The sequence below is a fragment of the Scyliorhinus torazame genome, chromosome 9, assembly GCF_047496885.1.
Source record: "Scyliorhinus torazame isolate Kashiwa2021f chromosome 9, sScyTor2.1, whole genome shotgun sequence".
Classification (NCBI taxonomy): domain Eukaryota; kingdom Metazoa; phylum Chordata; class Chondrichthyes; order Carcharhiniformes; family Scyliorhinidae; genus Scyliorhinus; species Scyliorhinus torazame.
The window spans coordinates 264,983,564-265,007,443 of record NC_092715.1 but is presented as its reverse complement, the minus strand read 5'-3'; the positions used below and the strand labels follow the sequence as shown (position 1 = coordinate 265,007,443).

The window sequence follows — 23,880 nt, the reverse complement described above, 5'->3', positions numbered from 1 at the left end:
GGTCACTGTCTGTGCGGAGTCTGCACATCCTCCCCGTGTGTGCGTGGGTTTCCTCCGGGTGCTCCGGTTTCCTCCCACAGTCCAAAGATGTGCAGGTTAGGTGGATTGGCCATGATAAAATTGCCCTTAGTGTCCAAAATTGCCCTTAGTGTTGGGTGGTGTTACTGGGTTATGGGGATAGGGTGTAGGGGTTGAACATGGGTAGGGTGCTCTTTCCAAGAGCCGGTGCAGACCCGATGGGCCGAATGGCCTCCTTCTGCACTGTAAATTCTATGATATGATATTGGGTTAGGTGCTTGATGGCCGGTGCAGACACGATGGGCCAAGGGCCTCTTTTGTGCTGTAAAACCCTCCGACTCTAGGACTTGTGTTACCTGTTTATTCCAACTTTAAAATGTGTCAGTTGTCACATCTGGGAATGATGCCTTCTTTTCCTCAATATGTATTCCAAAGTGAGTATCATTTGCTAGTGAGCAGGCTTGAGCTGGTTTTCACTGGCAAGGTTGTCTGTCTGCTCTGCAGACTCAATGTCATTCCAGATTCATAGTAAAGAATGCACCAGCACTCACCTCTTTCATTTCAATAAAGCAGTTCTTTCACTCCAGCAGGCAGGAGAGAGAGAGAGAGCATTCCTTTCACTCGCAAGGCCTAAACACTTCTACCCAGTTCTCTCAGAAAGCACCATGCAGGAACCAATTCCTGACTGTTGTCAGGCAGAGCACTATCCCTGGCCAATCCACTGCCAACCACTCGATCTAACTCCCTCCAAACCTGGTTCCTAAGATCCACTCAGTGCCAAGGAGTCTGGTTATAAACAAAACCTGGGAACACAGTGTCCGGACAAGCAGGCTACTTCAACCTTCTGCTTAGAGTCACATTCCAATTATGGGCCCACGGACCAAAGTAATAAAATAACATGAAAGAAGTGGGAACGAAGGAAATAAACGGGAAGGACTCTTGCAACGGTGAGCCCTCCCCCATCCACTACTGGGTTAATACCAATGATGGTAGCTTAAGGTCCTGAAGTGGACATTAGTTGCCCACTTAAAAGCCTGAAAGGGCGGAAGGCTATCCATGAGCCATCCTGCTGCAGACAGGAAATCAGCAGGGTTGCCATCCACCCCCCCCCCCCACCCCACCCCACCCCACCCCCGCCTGATTAAAAGGCTGCCCCATCATCAAACTCATTCACAGTGGAGGACAAGATATTCTGCCCTAGGTTCCCTCAGAATCACCCACATTCAAGCCATCCCTCCTCAACATCTGCCCCCCCACCTCATAAGCGCAAATCCCTGTAGCGTATCGACATGGGCATTGTTATTAATATCTACAGTCCTGCCAATTTAGGAAGGCCTCGCAAAGCTGCAGGAATTAGCAGGTGTTCTCCAAGTCCCTACGCCAGCCTCCACATGGAGGCTCACAGATTGAGAGCAGCGAATTCGATAGGTTCGATAGCGGAGACATAGAGGAGAGGTTCCCACTTGTGGGGGAGACCAGGATGGAGGACATGAAGACAAAACAGTCATTAATAAATCCAATGGGGAACTCAGGATGGACCTGTTTATCAGGGGAGTGGTGAGAATGTGGAACTCACTCACACAGGGAGTGGTTGAGGTGAATAGTATTGATGCACCCAACAGGGACCAGGGAAACAGGAGATCATTGAGCCCCTCAAACCTGTTCCACCATTCAATGAGATCGCGGCACATCTCTATCTTAGATGCCTTGTACAGTTATTCAGCCATTTGAATATATTAATAAGGGACAATTTACATTGGGAAAACGGCACGGTACCACAGTGGTGCACTGTCGCTTCACAGCGCCAGGGTCCCAGGTTCGATTCCCGGCTTGGGTCACTGTCTGTGCGGAGTCTGCACGTTCTCCCCGTGTCTGCGTGGGTTTCCTCCGGGTGCTCCGGTTTCCTCCCACAAGTCCCGAAAGACGTGCTGTTAGGTAAATTGGACATTCTGAATTCTCCCTCCGTGTACCCGAACAGGGGCCGGAATGTGGCGACTAGGGGCTTTTCACAGTAACTTCATTGCAGTGTGAATGTAAGCCTACTTGTGACAATAAAGATTATTATTGTTAGAACAAAAATATCACCATTATGCACATTTTTCAGAAAATTGTATGTTTTTTAAAAAAGTGTAACTTTACAAAATATATTCATAAAATACTTATTAGAGGTGTAAGATGTTTGGCTATATTAGTATGATAAACATTCCCTCGCGTTTTTTTCTACCAAAAGTGAAATAAAACCTTTAATTTATGTGTAAAAAGTTTCGTTTGAAACTTGCAGACAACTTTGCCACATTGGGGAAATAGTTCTTGAGCGGAGGGATTGCAGGCAGCCGGTGAGCATGACCACCAGCGTCCATAGCAACGGCTTTAAAGTGAGTGCAGCGTGCGCAGGGTTTGTATTTTAACCCCAAACAACCTTTGTCTCAGTCACATTTGTCGCTTGTGATAAAACTCAGAGCCGCCCCCAGAAGCGCAACGTCAAGTCGGCGGCACTTCACAGGAGCTGCTGCTGCCTGCGGAGCTGTCCCCACAGAGAGAGCGAGAGAGTCCTGGAGGTTAGAGAGCTGGAGAACTGAGAGAGAGCGAGAGAGGACAGACAGAGTGAGAAAGAGAGAGGACAGACAGAGAGAGAGAGAGGGGGAGAGAGAGGACAGAAAGAGAGGACGGAGAGAAAGAGAGAGATAGGACTGAGAGAGAGGACAGAGATAGAGGACAGAGAGAAACAGAGAAACAGAGAGAGAGAGAGAGAGGACAGAGAGAGGACAGAGGGAGAGAGAGAAACAGAAAGAGAGGACAGAGAGAGAGAGAGAGGGAGATAGGACAGAGAGAGAGAGCGCGAGAGCGAGATAGGACAGAGAGACAGATAGGACAGAGGGAGGGAGAGAATTGAGAGTTAGGAGAGCAAGATAGGAGAGAATTAAGAGTGATATACGGGTGAGATAGGAAAGAACAGAGAGCGAATTGAGAATTAGGAGAGGAGAGAGAGGAAGTGGGAGCGAGAGAGGAGAGATAGAGAGATAGGAGAGAACAGAGAGAGAGAATTGAGAATTAGGAGAGGAGAAGAAGTAGGAGCGAGAGAGTTAAGAGCAAGGTAGGAAAGAATTTAGAGTGAGATAGAGACTTAAGAGAGAGGGGAGAATTGAGAGTTAGGAGTGAATTAAGAGAGAGATAGGAGAGAGTAAATATAAAGATAGGAGAGAGATGAGTGAATTGAAAGAGATAAGAGAGAAGTAAGAGAGATTAAGAGAGAGAGCTGAGAGAGATAGGAGAGAACTGAGAGAGAGAGTTAGGTGGGAATTGCATGCGGGGTAGGAGAGAACTGAATGTCGAAGAACAGAGAGATAGAATCAGAGGAAAATAAAGCCACAGACAACAAAATAGAGGGTGAGAGAATGTGAGTTAGTGATAGAGACAACCCACAGGAAATGACAGGGTTCAGAATTATCCCATAGAGATAGAAGAAGGAATAGTGAAGATCAGCTGACTTGCCGATTGGGATAACTGCCAGAAGGTCATATAAAGGAAAGGTAGCAATAAGCAATAGACAGATGAAATATAGGTGGCGGTACCTTTTGGAAGGGATAAAATAAGGTACCACCTATTTTAGAAGGAGATAACAGAAAAGATAGAGAAAGACAACAGCTAGTTCAGCAACTGAGAGATCTATTTAGAGAAGGAAGTAGCTAACATACAGACCAATAACAAAGTAAGGGTAGGCAAAAACAGAAAGTGACCCTTACAGAATTGAGAGCTACCAACTGAAAGAGTGAGCGACAGAGAAAAGGCAAAATACTTGTATGAGAACAGACAAGAAAGTGAAGGCAACAAATTATATTGACAGCAAAAGCAGAAAAGGTCCCCATCAGAATAAGGAGAGGGAAAGATAGCTGGCGAGCGAGGCACAGGAGGCACTAAAAATAAAGAACAAGACAAGAAGGAGTGAGAAATAAGTGAGATCGACAACTTGAGAGTGAGAGATAGGGGAGAACTGAGAGAGAGAAGATAGGGACCAGAGAGAGATAGAAGAGAACTGAGAGAGAGGTAAGAGACTAAAAACTGAGAAAGAGGAGTGAGACAATTGCGAGAGAGAAAGGGGAGATCAAAAACTGAGAGACTGAGACAACTAAGAAGAATTGACAAAGGACATATTTAGGAAAAGTGATGAGGAATTAGTGAGATAGAAAGGCAAACTACAGTGACGGGGAGGCACAAGGCAGGGAGGCACAAGGCAGTAAGAGAGAGATAGTGATAGAGATAACAGCGGATAACAATTGAGTGTGAGTAAAGAGGATAGATAAAAGATAGCGAGGCAGAGCAATGTGGGCAAACTGGAACAACCGGAGGAATTTGGAACTTGACTATCCTGATCGCAAAGGTTCTCTTACTCTTCGTTCAACCCATCGGACATATGGCAGGCCTGTGTTGGTGCTGAACTGGTGAGTAATCAACACCGATCAGTTTCATTACCCATTGAACAGCTCTTTCTATGTAAAGAAGTTATTAAGCTCACCAGCATTTTGATGTTGTTGCTAAATTAGCATTGACTATTCTGGGATGTTGTAGCTCTTTTTTCTCCTTTGATGGTTGCAATGATCCCAGAGGCAAATGGGGATGGTAAGCTGGGTATAAAAGCAAGACGTAAAAGTTTTGGAGAAAGCATTCGGAATGCTTTCCTTTATTGGGCGAGGTATTGATCACAAAAGCAGGGATGTAATGATGGAACTGTGTAAAATGCTGGTTCGGCCACAGCTGGAACTGGGTGTGCAGTTCTGGTCGCCACGTTACAGGAAGGACGTTATGGAGAACGAGCAGGACGGTGGAGTTGAGGCCAGGATGGGATCAGCCATGATCACATCGAAGATGCGCTCGGGACTCCTGCTCCTAGGTCATGTGCTCTAGGGAGGAGATGCTCTGGCTGATTTTGCAATCCAGCTCTTGGTGCATTGCAGGTAACAGATGAGGAACATATCAGCCATGATAGAATGGCGGAGTAGAATCGATGGGCCGAATGGCCGAACTCTGTTCCTATTTCTTATGAACTTATGAATGTAATTTCTCTGGGGAGAGTGCAGAGGAGATTTACAAGAAAGTTGCCAGGGCTCAAAAATTGCAGCGATGAGGAGAGATTGGATGGGCTAGGGTTGATTTCCTTAGAACCGAGGGGGTGACCTAATTGAGGTGTAGAAAATTATGAGGGGCCTGGAAAGGGTAGACAGGAAAGACTTGTTTCCCCCCTAGCCGAGGGGTCAATTGCCAGGGGGGCAGAGATTTTAAGGGGATTGGTAGAAGGATGAGAGGGGACCTGAGGGAAAATGTTTTCTCCCAGAGGGTGGTGGGCGTCTGGAATTCACTGCCCAAGTTGATGGTCGAGGGCTGAAATGCCGAACCCGTTTGAAAGGTACCTGGATCTGCATCCGAAGTGCTGGAACCTGCGAGGCTAAGGATCAGTGCCGGAAAGTGGGATTAAAATGAGCGTCGAGTTTCTTTTTGCTCTTTGTTGGCCGGTGCAGACACGATGGGCTGAATAGCCTCTTTCTGCACCGTAACCTGTCTACGGTTCGAAGACGCAGAGTGAGGCTGTGTGTTGTTCATTTTGCTCACCCTTATAACTATAGTTTCTGTTTGTTGGGCCATCATTCGCTGTCAAAGTAACATTGAGGTTAATGGTGTCACTGTTATTTGCCTGCTAATTCCATAGCAAGGTGATTAATCAACCTCCTCCTTCAAGTACCAGGTTCTAAGAGGGCATTGGTGACCACAGACTTGCATTGAGTTGGCCCATAGTTATACTTGGCAAAATCCTGCGGTGGTTTGCTGCTGCCTTCTACATTATGGCTGACCAGGAAACGCTCCGACTCTTACCCCCTCTGCCATCAGATGCATTGGAAGGACTTGCAGGCTGACAATCAACCTGTTTGGCCACATTATGAACACGCCTTCCACGGCCAAGAAATCCTGAAGTGGGACTTCAGCCTGGAGCTTCTGACCAGGAGACGCCATCCACTGCGCCACAAGGCAACCAGGCGCAATGGGTAGCCATGCAATTTGCCCCGTTACCCTGTTCGCTTTGCAAAAATGGCATCTCGTTGTCTTCCTCACCAGTAACGGGGAAAGAATGTCAGGACGTTGGTGTCATCATGCAGTGGATGCAATTGAATGGCGCAGTAGGCTTGGAAAGGCCAAATGGTTTCTGCTCCGTCTTATGTTCATATATAGAAAACTTCAGGTGTTCAAAGAGAGTGGGCAGATGGTTTACCTTGGTTGCTCTGGAGAGGTCATTCAACTTTTTCCTGCAGTTTCTTGGGCCTCGCTGCCACGATCACCTGTCTCCACGAAATGAGTATCATCACCGTGACAAGTTTTCAGCGCCTGAACAGAATGTCCCACCTTGCGCCCGCACTATTAAAAGGGGGAAAAGAAAGACTTGCATTTCTATAACATCTTTGATAACCTCAGGACGTCCTGAAGCATTTTGCAGGCAATGAATACTTTTAATATTGGAAATGAAGTGAGGGGTGGCACAGTGATTGGCACTGCTAATCACAACATTGTTTAAGGGACATGTGTAGCCGTCGCTGGCTGTGTAAGCATGTATTGCCCATCCCTAATTGTCCTTGCAGTGGCTGTTCAGAGTCAACCATATTGCTGTGGGTCTGGAGTCACATGTGGGCCAGACCGGGTAAGGGTGGCAGATTTCCCTAAAGGATATGAGTGAACCAGATGGGTTTTTACAATAATCAACAATGGCCTTGGTTAGTCTTTCCAATTCCAGCTTTTTATTGAATTTAAAATTCACCAGGGCGGCACGGTGGAGCAGTGGTTAGCACTGCTGCCTCACAGCGTTAAGGACAAGGGTTTGATCCCGGCCCAGGGTCACTGTCCATGTGGAGTTTGCACATTCTCCCCGTGTCTGCTTGGGTCTCACCCGGTTAGGTGGATTGGCCACACTAAATTGCCCCTTAATTGGGAAAAATAGAATTGGGTACTCTTTCTTTAAAAAAAAAAGAATTCACGATCTGTCGTCAGATGGGACCCCAGAGCATTTCCCTGGATTACCAGTCCACTTACGATCCCACTCTACCACCACCTTCCCTAGCCAGTCTTTGACATTTTTCCTTCCAAATGTTTGGCACCCAGATTTAGACTTGATACTTCAGCTGGGACCTAAGCAGTGATTTCATATCTTTTATCTTTGCAGGTATCAGCACAGAGAGGCAGAACCGAAGGATTACGATGTGGACGCAGTCCCAGAGGGCCACCTGAAGAACCTACACCGCTCAACGTATAACCGGTTTTTAAGTTTTCCCGAAGGAGTAAGGAATTCATTTGTATTATTATTTGAGAAAATCGTTTCTATTTTGAGATTTATGTTTGATTTTCCCATTGGACGCCCAGGCTCGGGAGCTATTGCTTGAATCAAAATAGACTTTGGCCTTTAGCTCATTTTATTCGGGGGATTGGACGAGTGTCTGAACTGATTGGTGAGCTAGCAGGGTACTCCCGGTTAGGAACCAGCTACTACAGTCACAGGCGTCCCAACGAGGTTTACAGCAGATTGGTTTATGCCAAAAGTATATGCAGGCCGCAAAGCAGCAGGGCGAATTAGTTGTCTGTGTCTGGGCCCCTGGAGGGATGTTGCCCCTTGGCCCTTGGGGAATGTCAGGCCAAGGCGGGTCCTCAGCCTTTGGCACATCAGTAGTTCCGTCGGTGTCACTCCGGTTGGTGTGTGCGGCGTGACACGGTAGCGGAATAGGGACCACTTTGTCTCCATGGATCCCGTGGTCTGCTTCCTCATGCCCCTCTTAAATGTCGGTACCACCCACCCCGCTTGAAGAGGGGTGGGATGAGGCGGTCCCAATGTGTTTTACCCCTCATGAAGTGCGAGAATTCCTCACTAGTAAAAGGGGTGCCGTTATCTGTAACCAGCACCTCCGGGATACCGAGGGGACTGAATGAAAGGCGCAACTTCTCAATGCTTGCCTCAAAGTAGTGGCTGGCGTTTTATAGGTGACCAAGGCAGGCCAGCAGCACGGTTCAATTCCCGTAACAGCCTTCCTGAACAGGCGCTGGAATGTGGCGACTAGGGGCTTTTCACAGTAACTTCTTTTGAAGCCTACTTGTGACAATAAGCGATTTTCATTCATTCATTCATTCATCTTGTACTGATCTGTGTTAAATTCGATTTGCCACTTTATTGCCCACTCCACCATAGACATAGGAGCTGAATTAGGTCACTTGGCCCATCGGGTCTGCTCCCCCATTCAATCATAGCTGATATTTTCTCATCCCCATTCTCCTGCCTTCTCCCCATAACCCCTGATCCCCTTATTAATCAAGAACCTATCTATCTCTGCCTTAAAGACACTCGGTGATTTGGCCTCCACAGCCTTCTGCGGCAAAGAGTTCCACAGATTCACCACCCTCTGGCTGAAGAAATTCCTCCTCATCTCTGTTTTAAAGGATTGGCCCTTTAGTCTGAGATGGTGTCCTCTGGTTCTAGTTTTTCCTCCAAGTGGAAACATCCTCTCCACGTCCACTCTATCCAGGCCTCTCAGTATCTTGTACGTTTCAATAAGATTGCCTCTCATCCTTCTAAACTCCAACGAGTACAGACCCAGAGTCCTCAAACGTTCCTCATAGGACAAGTTCTTCATTCCAGGGATCATTCTAGTGAACCTCCTCTGGACCCTTTCCACCAACCCATCTATATCATTCTGGAGCTTATAGCTATCCTCTACAATGTCCACCACTCGACCAATCTTAGTGTCATCGGCAAATTTCCCAATTGTACCTCCCCATGTTCATGTCCAAATCGTTAATATATAACACAAAGTCAGGGTTCCAACACCGAGCCCTGTGGAACACCACTTGAAACAACTTTCCATTCACAAGGGCAGCCATCAACCATTATCCTTTGTTTCCTGTTACTAAACCAACTTTTTATCTAGTTCGCCACATTGCCCTGTATCCCCATGGGCTTTCACTTTTTTTTAAAGCATAAATGATCACATTTTATTTAAATTGGGCAATGCTATTTGCAAATACAATTAGTTCAGCCGCCCACAATCAGAGATGGCAATTTTCTCGCTGGTTGTGCCACTTTGCATTCCCAATTTTTCCATCTTCCTCGCAACATCCATCCTGTCTATCACTTTGCCAAACACAGCATGTTTTCCACCCAACCACGCAGTTTTCTCGGGGCAGAGAAAGAACTTGGATCCATTTGTATTTGGCCCAGCATGAGCCACGGACAGGATACCAGGTCCTGTGTGTGTCAGTTTGAAATTCTCATCCTTAAACTTTTCACCGTAGATGGACTTCCCACCAGTGCCGTTGTGCTTGGTGAAGTCACCACCCTGGCACATGAAATCAGGAATGACTCTGTGGCATATCGAGCCCTTGTAACCAAACCCCTTCTCACCAGTGCACAATGCACGGAGATTTTCTGCAGTTTTTGGGACCACATCGGCGTTCAGCTCCTTCACGATCCGTCCCACGGGTTCGCCGCCCGCAGAAATGTCCATGAAAACCCGGGGATTCGGAGCAGCCAACCTGATTCCTCAATAACGGTCAACGATCTTCGCCTGTGTGCTGAGGGCGTGGGGGATCTTTGCAGCAATCGGCCTCCACTTTCTTGATCAATCTGCCATTTGGGACTTTGCCAAATCTGTTGCTGAAGTCCATGTACACCACATCCACTGCACGGCGTTCATCAACCCTTCTTGTCACGTTTTCACATTTGTGAGGCAAGACCTTCCTTCAACAATTCCATGTGGCCATCCCTTTTCTAAAAGGTATTTTTATTGGCATTTTCAATATTACATAGTAACCCTTGCGCAGATATTTCCAGTTTATGCAGTTCCTATGTACATACGATCTTTCTTGATATATCCTCTCCACCCCCTCTTCCACTCTGTGCTCCTGTTCTCCACTTCTCCCCCCCGCTTCCTTCTGTGGTTTTTGTTGCAGGCCTTGTGGGTTCGGGGGGGGGGGGGGGGAGGGGGGCGGGATTTCCTGCCCCCTCCTCCATGCTTCTTCCTGTGGTTCCCCTAAGTTTCCTCCTCATTTCCTCCCCCCACCCTACTCTCATTTGTACTTCTGTCTGCTCTTCCCCCGTCTCTCACTCTTTCCCTCGTCGCTGTTGGCCTTGAACTGTCTTGGAACAGGCCGCCGAACTACCCCCCCCCCCCCATGTTTTGAGGAAGCCCTCTTCCGACCTTCGGTTGGTGTACTTGATCTTCTCCAAATGGAGAATCCCGCCAGGTCTGCCAGTCAGTCTGCCGCTGTGGGTGGTGCTGCCGATCGCCAGCCGAGCAGGATTCTCCGACGTGCGATTAGGGAAGTGAAAGCGAGGGTGTTGGCCCCCTTCCCCATGTGTAACTCTGGCTATTCTGATACCCTGAAGATTGTATGCTGACTACCCCTGACGAGTTCATGCCTTTCTACCTGACAGTTAATCCTGTATCTCCGGATTGATTCTACTAATTTACATACATACGACCAACTGCCCAATAATTGTTCGCCATTTCCTTCAATCCCTTTTTAAACATTGGAACCATGCTTGCATTCCTCCAGTCCTCCGGTGCCTCCCCTCCATCTAGTGAGGATTGGAAAATCGTCCTCCGAGCATCTTCTACCTGCTCCCTGACCTCCTTCAGTAGCCACGGAAACAATCCATCTGGCCCTGGTGACTTATCAACGTTCAAGGATTCCAACCCAGCACTTCCTCTCTCATTATGATTCTCCTATTCAATATCTCACCGTGTTCCTCCTGGACTACTGTATCTGCATCACCCATTTCCTTTGTAAACACGGAGACAAAATATTCATTTAAAACCCTTCCCACAGCCTCTGCATCCACACACAAGTGTGGTGATATGCCTGTGAATAATATTGAACGTAGTTAGCAATGCGACCTCCAACCAGCTTCAGACATTGGCCATGTGACATCCGACTCTCGTCAGTTGGCAGTAAGCCGTCCAAGAGGACAGCCGCACACAGGGTTGTTCCAGGAGAGTTCACGAAGCTCAAATAGTAATTTAATCTGAAAAGTATTCTGTTTGTTATGTTTCCATGTGTTAATCAATAAATCATCGTTCTAGCTCAGTCAGCAGATGTTCTGTGTGCATCATTGCGACAGCAACACTACAGAACACAACAACACATCTACATTAACGCCAAAATTGGCATTTAGAAGAGATGTTGTGGGGTCTCTAGCTTCTTCAGTTTTGGGTGGAGGGCACATGAAATGAACACCTGGGTGTTTTTCTGTTACAGGACTGGAGCACCACGACAGAGGCATGCATGTCTCAAATTAATTTAAAGGACGATTATCGACTGAGGGAAAAAGTACCAATAGCAGATCATAAAACTGTGGCAAAAGAACTTTTCAAGAGGTATGCCATTAAAATAATGCTTTTAAAAAAAAAAAGTTCATTGAAGTTTTGAGTGTGCTTATCTGCATTGGTAAATCCAAAACACTCTTGCTTACGATACCCGTATTTGGTGTGTTCTGTCAAATGATGTTTCACAATCACTATTCTGATGTGCCTTAAGGTATTTTTTCTGTTGTAAAGGTATTTTCAAATGCAAGTTGTTGTTGTGCGTGCACACACATCATAGGCATTTCAATAGGTGGCACTGTGGTTAAAGATTTCAATATCAGTCTCACACCGTAAGTCCCGTTTTAAGTTGCCTCATTCAGTATCGTCCACGTGACCCGATTGATGCCACTTCGGAATGGCCCCGCGCCCTCACCGACTCTCCGACTCTCTCCTACCGTCCCACTTGGAGCACATCCCACTCCCTCTCTCGCTTCCTTGCAGCAAGGGTTGAGAAGAGGGAAGCGGCAAAGAGGATAGGCCATTGGGAGAAGAGGTGGCTCGCAAGAGAGGCGGCGGGCGGGGAGGTAAGTAGAAAGAGCTAGCATATTCCATCTACGTCTTAAAATCAACTTTGCTTTTAAAAAGTTTTTTTTTTACGAATGGAGAAATTTGGGAAAGTACAGCATTTTAATTTACACAGCACAGTGTTTTCATATTTCTTATAATAATAATTGCTTATTGTCACAAGTCGGCTTCAATTAAGTTACTGTGAAAAGCCCCTAGTCACCACATTCCGGCACCTGTTCGGGGAGGCTGGTACGGGAATTGAACCCGCGCTGCTGGCGTTGTTCTGCATTACAAGCCAGCTATTTAGCCCACTGTGCTAAGCCAGCACCTGCTAACTGAACTACAGAATTTTATGGACTCAAAAGTTAACTCTGTTTCTCTCTTCACAGTTGCTGATTTTTTTCAGCATTTTCTGTTTTATTGCACCTTTTTTTACAATGGGAATATCTGATTTGCTTAAAGAAGTATCACTTAAAGTTGCACTCTCCCGGAAGACAATTACAATTTTAAGTGAGGAATTTGCTGCACTGAATCAGCACAAAGTTATTGCAATTGGTAAGTTTTTAACATCTTAATTCTCCCTCTCTCTCATTGACAAAAGAGTTAAACAGCTGGAGTGCATCCCTCCCTGCCTTCCGTTTCGGGGCTACTTGAGAACCCTTTCCCTCCACTTTATTTAACAGGCCAGTTTCTATACTCCAATTGAAGTTGAGCTTGGCTGAGAAATCTCTCCTCTGGCATACCCCGAGATTTATTTGCAAGTTGAAATTGCTCCGAATAGGTTTCCCCCTCTGAATCAGAACTTATCCTGCAAATGTATAAGGTGTTAGTGAGGCCACACCTGGAGTATTGTGTTCAGTTTTGGTCTCCTTACTTGAGAAAGGACGTACTGGCACTGGAGGGTGTGCAGAGGAGATTCACTAGGTTAATCCCAGAGCTGAAGAGGTTGAATTACGAGGAGAGGTTGAGTAAACTGGGACTGTACTCGTTGGAATTTAGAAGGATGAGGGGGGATCTTATAGAAACATATAAAATTATGAAGGGAATAGATAGGATAGATGCAGGCCGGTTGTTTCCACTGGCGGGTGAAAGCAGAACGAGGGGGCATAGCCTCAAAATAAGGGGAAGTAGATTTAGGACTGAGTTTAGGAGGAACCCAAAGGGTTGTGAATCTATGGAATTCCTTGCCCAGTGAAGCAGCAGAGGCTCCTTCATTAAATGTTTTTAAGATAAAGATAGTTTTTTGAAGAATAAAGGGATTAAGGGTTATGGTGTACGGGCCGGAAAGTGGAGCTGAGTCCACAAAGGATCAGCCATGATCTCATTGAATGGCGGAGCAGGCTCGAGGGGCCAGATGGCCTACTCCTGCTCCTAGTTCTTATGTTCTTAAGTGCCTCAGTAACAAAAGCACTCGGTGCTGTTCCAGCCACGGCTGCAGTGCACATCAGTGTAGTGCATATCAGTGTGATCAACAACAACCTGCATTTTTATTGAGCTTTTAACCCTGGAAAAACCACCCAAGGCACACCACAGAAGTCTTATGAAAGGGATGCTCATGCTGTTAGTATCGAGAAGGAAGAGCCCTTTGATCCAGGCTCATGGGATCATCATCTGCCCTCCACCTGCCTTGGCCCCATTTCCTTCATACCTTTTCTGAACAAAAAAACACTAATCAATCTCAGATTTAAAATTTACAATTGATTTGGCATCAATTGCCATTTGCAAAAGAGCGTTCTGCATGAGGTGGCAATGGGAAATGCGAACTGCAGGTGTGTTGCTGAGGTATTTTAATAAGGGCAGGCGTAGGTTGGCATAGACCGACTGCAGCTGCTTGCCTGTTGCCATTGCCCTCCTGTTATAAGACCATAAGACATAGGAGCGGAAGTAAGGCCATTCGGCCCATCGAGTCCACTCCACCATTCAATCATGGCTGATTTCAACTCCATTTACCCGCTCTCTCTCTCCATAGCCCTTAATTCCTCGAGAAATCAAGAATTTATCAACTTCTGTCTTAAAGACACTCAACGTCCCGGCCTCCACCACCCTCTGTGGCAATGAATTCCACAGACCCACACTCTCTGGCTGAAGAGATTTCTCCTCATCTCTGTTCTAAAGTGACTCCCTTTTATTCTAAGGCTGTGCCCCCGGGTCCTAGTCTCCCCTGCTAAGGGAAACAACTTCCCTACGTCCACCCTATCTAAGCCATTCATTATCTTGTAAGTTTCTATTAGATCTCCCCTCAACCTCCTAAACTCCAATGAATATAATCCCAGGATCCTCAGGCGTTCATCGTATGTTAGGCCTACCATTCCTGGGATCATCCGTGTGAATCTCTGCTGGACCTGCTCCAATGCCAGTATGTCCTTCCTGAGGTGTGGGGCCCAAAATTACTCACAGTATTCTAAATGGGGCCTAACTAATGCTTTATAAAGCTTCAGAAGTACATCCCTGCTTTTATATTCCAAGCCTCTTGAGATAAATGACAACATTGCATTTGCTTTCTTAATTACGGACTCAACCTGCAAGTTTACCTTTAGAGAATCCTGGACTAGGACTCCCAAGTCCCTTTGCACTTCAGCATTATGAATTTTGTCACCATTTAGAAAATAGTCCATGCCTCTATTCTTTTTTCCAAAGTGCAAGACCTCACACTTGCCCACGTTGAATTTCATCAGCCATTTCTTGGACCACTCTCCTAAACTGTCTAAATCTTTCTGCAGCCTCCCCACCTCCTCCGTACTACCTGCCCCTCCACCTATCTTTGTATCATCGGCAAACCTAGCCAGAATGCCCCCAGTCAGGTCATCTAAATCGTTAATATATAAAGAGAACAGCTATGGCCCCAACACTGAACCCTGCGGGACACCACTCGTCACCGGTTGCCATTCCGAAAAATAACCTTTTGTCCCAACTCTCTGCCTTCTGCCTGACAGCCAATCGTCAATCCATGTTATGGGGGAGCAATGTTGCTCAGGACTGGGAGGCAGAGGAGGTGAGTTGGTCAAACATTACCATCAATGAATTTGGTTGCGGGAAGACTGGTACATGCAAGGGTGTAATATTCTGCAGCTGAGTACGTGATAGTAAGTGCAGAGGTCCTTAGCATCTTGGCTTGTAATCCCCATGAGGTCTTGGCCAGTTTACTGGAGAGGTTGTTGCGGGATTTAACTTTTCAAGCCTTAAATCCTGGTGCATGTGTAAAGTCATCACCCTCCCAAAACCAGGCAAAGAACCAAAATTACCATCAAACTACCGACCAATATCCTGGCTATCAGGGTGGTTCAAGGTAGAAGAGCTGAGAATCCTACAGCAGATCAAGCCAGAAGTAGAGGACATCCTGACTGTGGATCAAGCAGGCTTTCGACAAGGAAGAAACACGTGTACCAGGTCCTCGCATTCACCACTTTCACTAAGAATGGCTTTGAAAGAAACTCAAAACCGTGGCAATTTTCTTCAACCTCGCTGCAGCATACAATACAGTCTGGCACATTGCCCTAATTGACAAAATATCAAGAGTTCTTGGGTCAGTGACGTCGTTGAACTCTGGGACAGAAGGATCAGGGTGCATATGGGTGACAAGACTAGCATCTAGAGGAAACAGATGAATGAACTAGCTCAGAGATCCGTTTAAGCCCCAATCCAGTTTAAGTTGGATACCAACGACCTGCCCCAAACCCGGTCGCAGAGGTTTAACTGTGCAGGTGAGAGCTGCTGTTACACACAGGCTCATACCGACCCAGATCCGAGCGACACATTAAATGATGATATTGCAAAACTGGCTGACTACTGCAAGACATCATGCCTACAAGCGAGCACGCGTAAAACAGCCTCTCTAGCACATTCCCAATTCTGGTGCTAAGAGGGAACTGAATATCATCCTGGATGATCAGAGACTGAAACATAATTTCCACCTTGTTTATCTGTGCATCACCGTTGTCAGGACTCTCCTATCCAGACAGCATCTCATCAAGACTACAGAATAATTACAACACGCTGTCTGTAATCTTTGATTGGAACATTTGTTATAACCCCCTGGGCAAGTGTGTGGTCAATTCCAGCTTCACCTGACCTGGAATTGCAACACAATTGAATTAACCAATAATTCTTAGAAAAACACTCAAAAGTCTTTGGTCCTTGGCTGCCCAATAATTACAGTCACCAGGTTTGTAAATTTCAACACAATCACTGTTTATTAATAACAAGAACTGTAATGGAATAGGCAGCAAATACAACTGGTTAATTATTATCTAATTCCTAATTCCATGCTTTAGCTTGCTCCCCCATCCTCTGCACACACACAAGACAGACAAACACAGAGGGGATGAGCAGGGTGAAATAAAATCATCAATAATAGGGAAAAGGAGTCTTTGTTTCAGATGGTCATTTCCAGCACCTTACCCAAGAGGCTTTACTGTAGATTCATTCAGGCCTCTGCCGTTTCAGGCATACAGCGCTCACCACCATTCTGGAGAGAGAAAGAGGGTCCTGGTCTTTGTTGGCAGCTAGTAATGGTTTTCCTGTCGATTCATTCATTCAGGTTCACTGCAGTTCCATAAATACAGCACTCACAGGCTTTCTGGAGCAAACACGGGAGAGAGAGAGAGCGAGAGAGAGAGTCCACGGGCTGGATCCTCCGCAGACGGGATGCTCCGTTTTCCCGGCAGGGCTGCCCCACAATGGGAATCCCCATTGACTAGCCGGCATAATGGAGCATCCCACCGGCGCGCTGAAACAGAAATGTGGTGCGGTGGGACATAGAATCCAGCCCCTTGTCCTTCCAGGAGACAACCCCATGGGTTGTGAGCACTTGGGACCTTGAAAATCATTCCACTGGGAGAGGATCCCCGTGTCTGCGTGGGTTTCCTCCCACAGTCCAAAGATGTGCAGGTTTGGTGGATTGGCCATGCTAAATTGCCCTTAGTGTCCAAAAGGGTTGGGTGGGGTTATTGGGTTACGGGGATGGGTAGAGGTGTGGGCTTAAGTGGGGTGCTCTTTCCAGGGGCCGGTACAGACTTGATGGGCCGAATGGCCTCCTTCTGCACTGTAAAGTCTATGATTCTGTGAGTCTAACCCACACATCTTTGTTATCATCAGACAATATTTGACACTAAGCCGAATAAAGAGATATTAGGACCCGTGGCCGTCGTGCTGGTTTAGAGCTGGTTTAGCATGGGGCTAAAGAGCTGGCTTTTAAAGCAGACCAAGGCAGGCCAGCAGCACGGTTCAATTCCCGTACCTGCCTCCCCGAACAGGCGCCGGAATGTGGCGACTAGGGACTTTTCACAGTAACTTCATTTGAAGCCTACTTGTGACAATGAGCGATTTTCATTTCATTTCATTTTTCATTTCATTTCATTTTTCATTTCATATGGAGTTGCAAGAATTAGCCATAGAATTTACAGTGCAGAAGGAGGCTATTCAGCCCATCGAGTCTGCACCGGCCCTTGGAAAGAGCATCTTACCCAAGCCCACACTTCCACCCTATCCCCGTAACCCCACCCAACCTTTTTGCACACTAAGGGCAATTTATCACGGCCAATCCACCTTACTGTACATCTTTAGACTGTGGGAGGAAACCGGAGCACCCGGAGGAAACCCACGCAGACACGGGGAGAACGTGCAGACTCCGCACAGACAGTGACCCAAGCCGGGAATCGAACCTGGGACCCTGGAGCTGTGAACCAACTGTGCTAACCACTGTACGACCGTGCTGCCCTATTTAACCCTAGGTGCTTGTTGCTGGTGTAGAATGATACTTCTGTTCAACTGAATAGGTGTCCCCTGCTGAAAGGCAGCGAGAAGGGCTGTCTAGACTTGAATAAAAAACTCTTGACTCCCACCTCCCATCGCTACGATCCCTTACCACAGCTGAATAGGATAAATGTGCGATGGGATTAATGGTGAAAGGCACCGTTCCACAGATAAAATATAGGATGATCAGATTGCGACAGCCCAATCCCCGACTTTATAAAACTCATAAAGAGCATGGAAATGATTGAGAATTTAACCAATTCAACCTGATCGATCAACGTGTGATCTGTCGACATGAATCCAGAGTGGAGCAGATCCTCCATTCTCATTCTGTAAATTAAGGAGACCGGCATTTTGTAACAAATTGTTATGTAAACGGTGAAATATTCATAATTGTGCAATCCTTTTATTTTATCGATTGTTTACATTAATTATCTTTAAACTATTTTTATTCAAAACGTTTTTACATATATTCCCAAAATATCAGAGGAACAACACATTAACCCCCCTCCCCCCCGATACCAACACCCAACCACATCCCGCCTCCCTAATTTTTTACCTCCGTATCCCTCCCCCCCTGCTTGCTAACTCCTCAATTCTCCTTGAAGAAGTCAATGAGTGGTTTCCACCTCCGTGTGAACCCCTCCACCGACCCCCGCGGAGCAAATTTGACCTTCTCCAACTTCCGGAATTCTGCCAGGTGGCTCACCCACATCGCTGCTTTTGGCGGCTCCGAGTCCCACCAATAAAACAGGATCCGTCTCCAGGCTATCAGGGAGGCAAAGGCCAAAAAAGGCACCCCCCCCCCTCACCCCGGGCTCCTGGATCTTTCGACACCCCCAAATACCGCCACCTGGAAACAGCCCCACAGCACGTCCGAGTACCCCTGCACGAGCCCACCCCAGTCTTGGACACGCCCAGAACATGTGGACATGATTCACCCCCCCCCCCACGCCCCCCTGGCACACCGCTCACAACTGCCTTCCACACCTGTAAAGAACCTGCTCATCCCCGCCACCATCATGTGGACCCTAAAGAACATTGAAAAATACAGCACTGAACAGGCCCGTCGGCCTGGATGGGGCTTAACCTCGCACACGACAAAGATGCACTCACCCTCCGTAAGGCTTCTGCCCACGTCCCGGCCCCCACCTCCCCTCCCAGCCCCTCCTCCCAACTTGTGTTTAATATCCTCCACTGGAGCCCTTTCCTCTCCATCAGTTCCTTGTATATATCAGCCATCTTCCCCTATTTTGTCCTCCAACAGCAACTTGTCCTGCAGCACCTGAGATCATCACACTCCCCCAGCGACTCCTCCACCTTCTGGATCGCCAGGCCCTGAGCCTCCTGCCGGTGATCCGCCCGATCGATCGCCACCCTCAGCAGCTCCACCACCCTGGCCTCCTTCCTCTGGTGCTGGAATCTATTATTCATAAGCTCCACCAGCTGCTCCGTCGACCACTGGGCGGGCAGCGCTGCCCCCTTGCCCTCTGCCAACTTCACCGGTGACCCACTACGAAAACCTTCCTTCTCGCACTGCTCTCTCTTTCTCGTGGCACTTCTCGTCCTCTGATCCATACACCGATCTCACCAGTGGAGTATTACCTTCCCTGGGCCCTCACACATCCGTTACTCTCGAATACCACACCATTCAGGTGGTGTAGGAGAGAAAAGATCCACCTTCAGTGGGAGCCACCAAATGTGCGACCACTCCACTCCATGGCCATCACAGGATATCGTTTACATTAATGATGTTATCAGTTGTGAGCACTTGTTTTATTTGTATCGTCATCCCAATTCAGCACATGTTGCCGTATCGTTTTGCGATCAACCAATTATCTAAACTATCGGTTTCCTTTCCAACTCCAGGACCTCTGGTTGCCTTGACTCAGGGGCAAATGCAGCTCTACCAAGACATTCTCCAGACCATTCAAAAATGTGAGTTGTTTTTAAAGTCTCATATCAGGTTAAAATTAAGAAGACGCAGAACTCTGAAAAGCAGTAACCGGTGCGGCAATAACTTGTGTTCATATACGCATTTCCATATTAGTCTTCAAAAATTATTCTTCATGATTTCTTTGAGACTGCAGGTTGCGCCGTTCTGTAATGCAGACATTGGGTGGTATTTAACGGAGCCTGTAAGCACCTTAGAATCCCTATAATGCAGTAGGAGGCCATTCGGTCTATCAGGTCTGCACCGGTCCCTCGAAAGAGCACCCTACTCATGTCCATTTTGTCATCCACCCCACCCTACCTCATGATCTAACCTGCACATCCCTGGACATTAAGGGACAATTTAGCATGGCCAATCCACCTAACCGGCACAACTTTGGACTGTGGGAGGGAACCGGAGCACCCGGAGGAAACTCGCGCAGACACGGGGAGAACATGCAAACTCCACACAGACAATGACCCAAGCCAGGAATCGAGCCAGGGTCCCTGGCATTGTGAGGCAGCAGTGCTAACCACTGTGCCACCATGCCGCCACACAGGAAACCTAGTGGGTGGGGGTAATTAGGCGGGAGCCAAAATTTTTGTTTCCAGGTCATAAGGTCATAAGATATGGGAGCAGAATTAGGCCATATGACTCATCAAGTCTGCTCCGCCATTCTATCATGGCCAATATGTTCCTCATCTGTTACCTACAATGTTACAGGCCAAGAGCTGGATTGTGAAATCAGCCAGAGCGTCTCCTCCCTAGAACACATGACCTCGGAGCGGGAGTCGGCAATTTAGCCTCCCAAGCCTAACACCCTCAATGTGATCATGGCTGATCCTATCTTGGCCTCAACTCCACCGTCCTGCCCGTTCTCCATAACCCTTCAACCCATTACCAATTAAAAATCTGTCAAACTCCTCCTTAAATTTACTCACTGTCCCAGCATCCACTGCACTCTGGGGCAGTGAATTCCACAGATTCACAACCCTTTGGGAGAAGTAGTTTCTCCTCCAATCTGTTTTAAATTTTCTACCTCTTATTCTGGGATTATGACCTCTCGTTCTAGAATGCCCCACAAGAGGAGGCATCAGCTCCACGTCCACTTTATCCAGACCTTTTAGCATCTTGCATACCTCAATTAGATCTCCCCACGTTCTTCTAAACTCCAGAGAGTATCGGCCTAAACTGTTCAATCTTTCCTCATATGACAAACCCCTCATCTCTGGAATCAACCTAGTGAATCTCCTCTGAACTGCCTCCAATGTCACTACATCTTTCCTCAAATAAGGGGACCAAAACAGTGCACAATACTCCAGGTGCGGTCTCACCAATGCATTGTACAGTTGCAACAACACTTCCTGAACATTGGTGGCGCAGTGCAGTCTCACGGCGCCGAGGTCCCAGGTTCGATCCCGGCTCTGGGTCACTGCCCGTGTGGAGTTTGCACATTCTCCCTGTGTCTGCGTGTGTTTCGCCCCCACAACCCAAAGCTGTGCATGGTAGGTGGATTGGCCACGCTAAATTGCCCCTTAATTGGAAAAAATGAAATGGATACTCTAAATTTAAAAAAAAACAAAAAAACATTATACTCCATTCCTTTTTCTATAAATGACAACAATCCATTTGCTTTCCTTATTAGCTGCTGTGCCTGCATGCTCGTTTTCTGTGACTCATGCAGATGGTGTGTTGAGGAGGAAAGACTAAGTTTAAACCCTGTGGCGGGTTTGTACTTGTATTACATTTGCATTCCATTAATACTCATCATATTAACTTTATATTAAGACGCACAGGAATTATGTGGCACCTGGTTCACATTCGATAAAAGGCGGGGGCGCACAACAGTCACCTTTTAAGCAGTAGCGTCTGTGGTCCGTGATTTTCTTGAATCCGGTGGCACTAAGGCTGGAGAATGGCAGCTTACACTTGGCCCGGAACCAGGAGACATGAGGAGCAGGATCAGAGCACGGTGGAGTGGGGAAAGAGGGATTCAAGGGGAGACAGAGGGTGGGACTGGGAGCAGGAGGGGAGGATGCGGCAAAGGCAAGCTCTTTCTGGTCGCCAACAGAGGCAGCAGCAGAGCGGGAGGCTGGTCAGGATGCAGCCACATGGAGTCAATGTAAAAGGCTGGCAGCGGGGTCCTGGGGACAAGAGCGAACGAGCTGCAGGAGTCGGAGAGGCAATGCTGGAGAGGACTGAGGCCGAGCTGGGAAATGGTCACTGAAATACGTAGGACTGTGGAACAAGACCTGCAGGGGCATGAATTTATTGGGAACTTCATGCCAGTGGCCCTCAAGGTGCCTGCAGCACTGAATCCTTTTGCCATCGGTGATTTCCAAAGCTTCCCGGGTGACCTATCGCATCTCCGCAGCTGCCACACACAACATTGTAAAGGAGGCGACCAATGCTACCCCCAGTGCGTGAATTAATTCATCAATGGCCCCACAGAGGCATTGTGCTTTATAACCCGTTCCCTGAGAATGTTAGGGATCGTCAACGACTCATGTGGCCATGACCAGCTGTGAGTCACATAGGGCGGAATTCTCCCATGCCCCTGCTGGTGGGTTCGATGGCAGGTGTTTGGGGAGAATATGACAGCAGGGCAAGAAACTGGTTTTGTGCCAGCGTGAATTTACAGTGGGATCTTCCGCGGGTGCTCGGACACACCAGAGGCCAGGAACTCATTCCCAATTCTCCACGATGCCGGCAGGAAACCACACCAGTGTGAGAAGCGCAGTTGTCGGTACTCATCTGAACAATGCCCGAGGCTGCCTCTGAAGTTCGGGATTGGGGGCCGCCCGCTACTCTGGACCACTGCAGCAGTGGGGTCGAAGGTGCATCTACCGGTGGACCTTCTAGATTAGATGTCCAGGAGTGGGTCCATCTTCCAGCCTCGGAATGTTCCTGGGGATCCATCTTCATTTTCAGGAGGTCACCCTCCTTCCTTCACCGGTGGGTCAGCGATGTTGGGCGCCATTTCAATATGGCAAGACGGTGAGTGGACTGCGTATCATCCTGGCCTTCCCTGCCACTGATTACGGTGTAAAACCCCTAAATCTGTCCAAAGATTTTGTCTCTTTGAGAGTGCAACTCTCTGTGACCACAGGCAAAGAATCTGAATGTTGGTGCTCGTTCCCCAGGGCGACTCGTAAATTCACAGCCTGCAGAGCTTGTTGAGGCCTCAGGCCATGGTTCTTGGGTCAATGAATGCTTGGCCCTTCTGCGTGATTGCACGTGTCTCCCGTATTTTACATTTGAAGTAAAATCACGTGGGAGCCAGCTTGTGCCGGCAGTAGAGAGGAGCCACAGATGAAATAATAGCCATTGAACGAGAATATCTCCCAGGCGTTTCAACCCGTCAGGAGTGTCTCATGCACTGTATTTATTTTTCCTGTTGCCCGCTTTTTGTCCATTTCTTGCCTTTGCTACTGTCTTCCACAGCTGTCTAGGCACTGATGCTTTTTAGAATTTAAAAGTACAAAAAACAGGCCATTCGGCCCCTCTGGTCTCTGCCACTGTTTATGCTCCACGCGAGTTTCTTTCCACCTTCATTGATCTCGCCCCATCAGCAGAACCTTGCGTTCCTTTTTCTCCCTGCCCCTGAAGGTGGCCCAACACCAGAAACCTCTTTACTCATTCACAGGGTGCTGGTGGTAAAGCCAGCGCGAATGCTCTCACCCCTGTTGAATTATCATTTTGAGAAGGTGGCCGTGAGTCACCTTCCCAGAAGGGAAAAAAAAACACTTGGCAAGTGACCGATTCTGGTCTCAACTGGTCTTGTAGACCTTAAGGCGGAACTCCCAATTTGGACTGTGATGCGACCATCAATTCACACGAGACGGAGCGTTGAAGTGAACAGTGGTTTTAATCAGCTAGAACTGTGCCTGCCTGCGACTGCTCTGTACTGAGTGCCGCCTACAGGCTGCAGATCTATATACCTCCCCCGAGGGGGCGGAGCCCACAAGGGCACCAACATAATACAATGTAATGTAATGTAATACAATGGTGAATGGTACCAGTAATCCATTCACCACAGACTGCAGAACCAGTTGTTTCCAAACGTTACTGGATTTTCCTGATCAACAAAAACGGGAGTGGTCTGCTGGGCCATTTCAGAGGGCAATTAAAAACAACCACATTGGTGTCGGTCAGGAGTCACATGTAGGCCAGACCAGGTTAAGAACAGCAGACGTCCCTCCCCAAAGGACATTCATGATGGGATTTTACGACACTCCAGTAGCTCCATGCTCAGATGGGCTGTAAATTCCAGACGTACTTAAT

At 47.6% G+C, this 23,880-nt stretch overlaps 2 protein-coding genes across 2 annotated transcripts in view; one reads left to right on the top strand and one right to left on the bottom strand.

The window, feature by feature from the left end:
- The first annotated feature begins 2,468 nt into the window (after positions 1-2,468).
- The window catches only part of LOC140429879 (cilia- and flagella-associated protein 95-like), a 36,375-nt gene continuing 14,963 nt past the window's right edge, over positions 2,469-23,880 (top strand). Inside the window, exons 1-4 of the mRNA XM_072517395.1 lie at positions 2,469-4,457; positions 7,220-7,334; positions 11,299-11,417; positions 19,533-19,601. Of these exons, the coding sequence (XP_072373496.1) occupies positions 4,339-4,457; positions 7,220-7,334; positions 11,299-11,417; positions 19,533-19,601 (422 nt within the window). The 5' untranslated portion in view covers positions 2,469-4,338. The remainder of the gene's footprint in view (positions 4,458-7,219; positions 7,335-11,298; positions 11,418-19,532; positions 19,602-23,880) is intronic.
- Positions 9,069-10,819, bottom strand: LOC140429939 (peptidyl-prolyl cis-trans isomerase-like). Its single transcript, XM_072517529.1, has 2 exons — positions 10,783-10,819; positions 9,069-9,580 (listed from the first exon to the last, which is right to left on the bottom strand). Exons 1-2 carry the CDS (start codon positions 10,817-10,819, stop codon positions 9,069-9,071), a joined length of 549 nt encoding a protein of 182 aa, XP_072373630.1.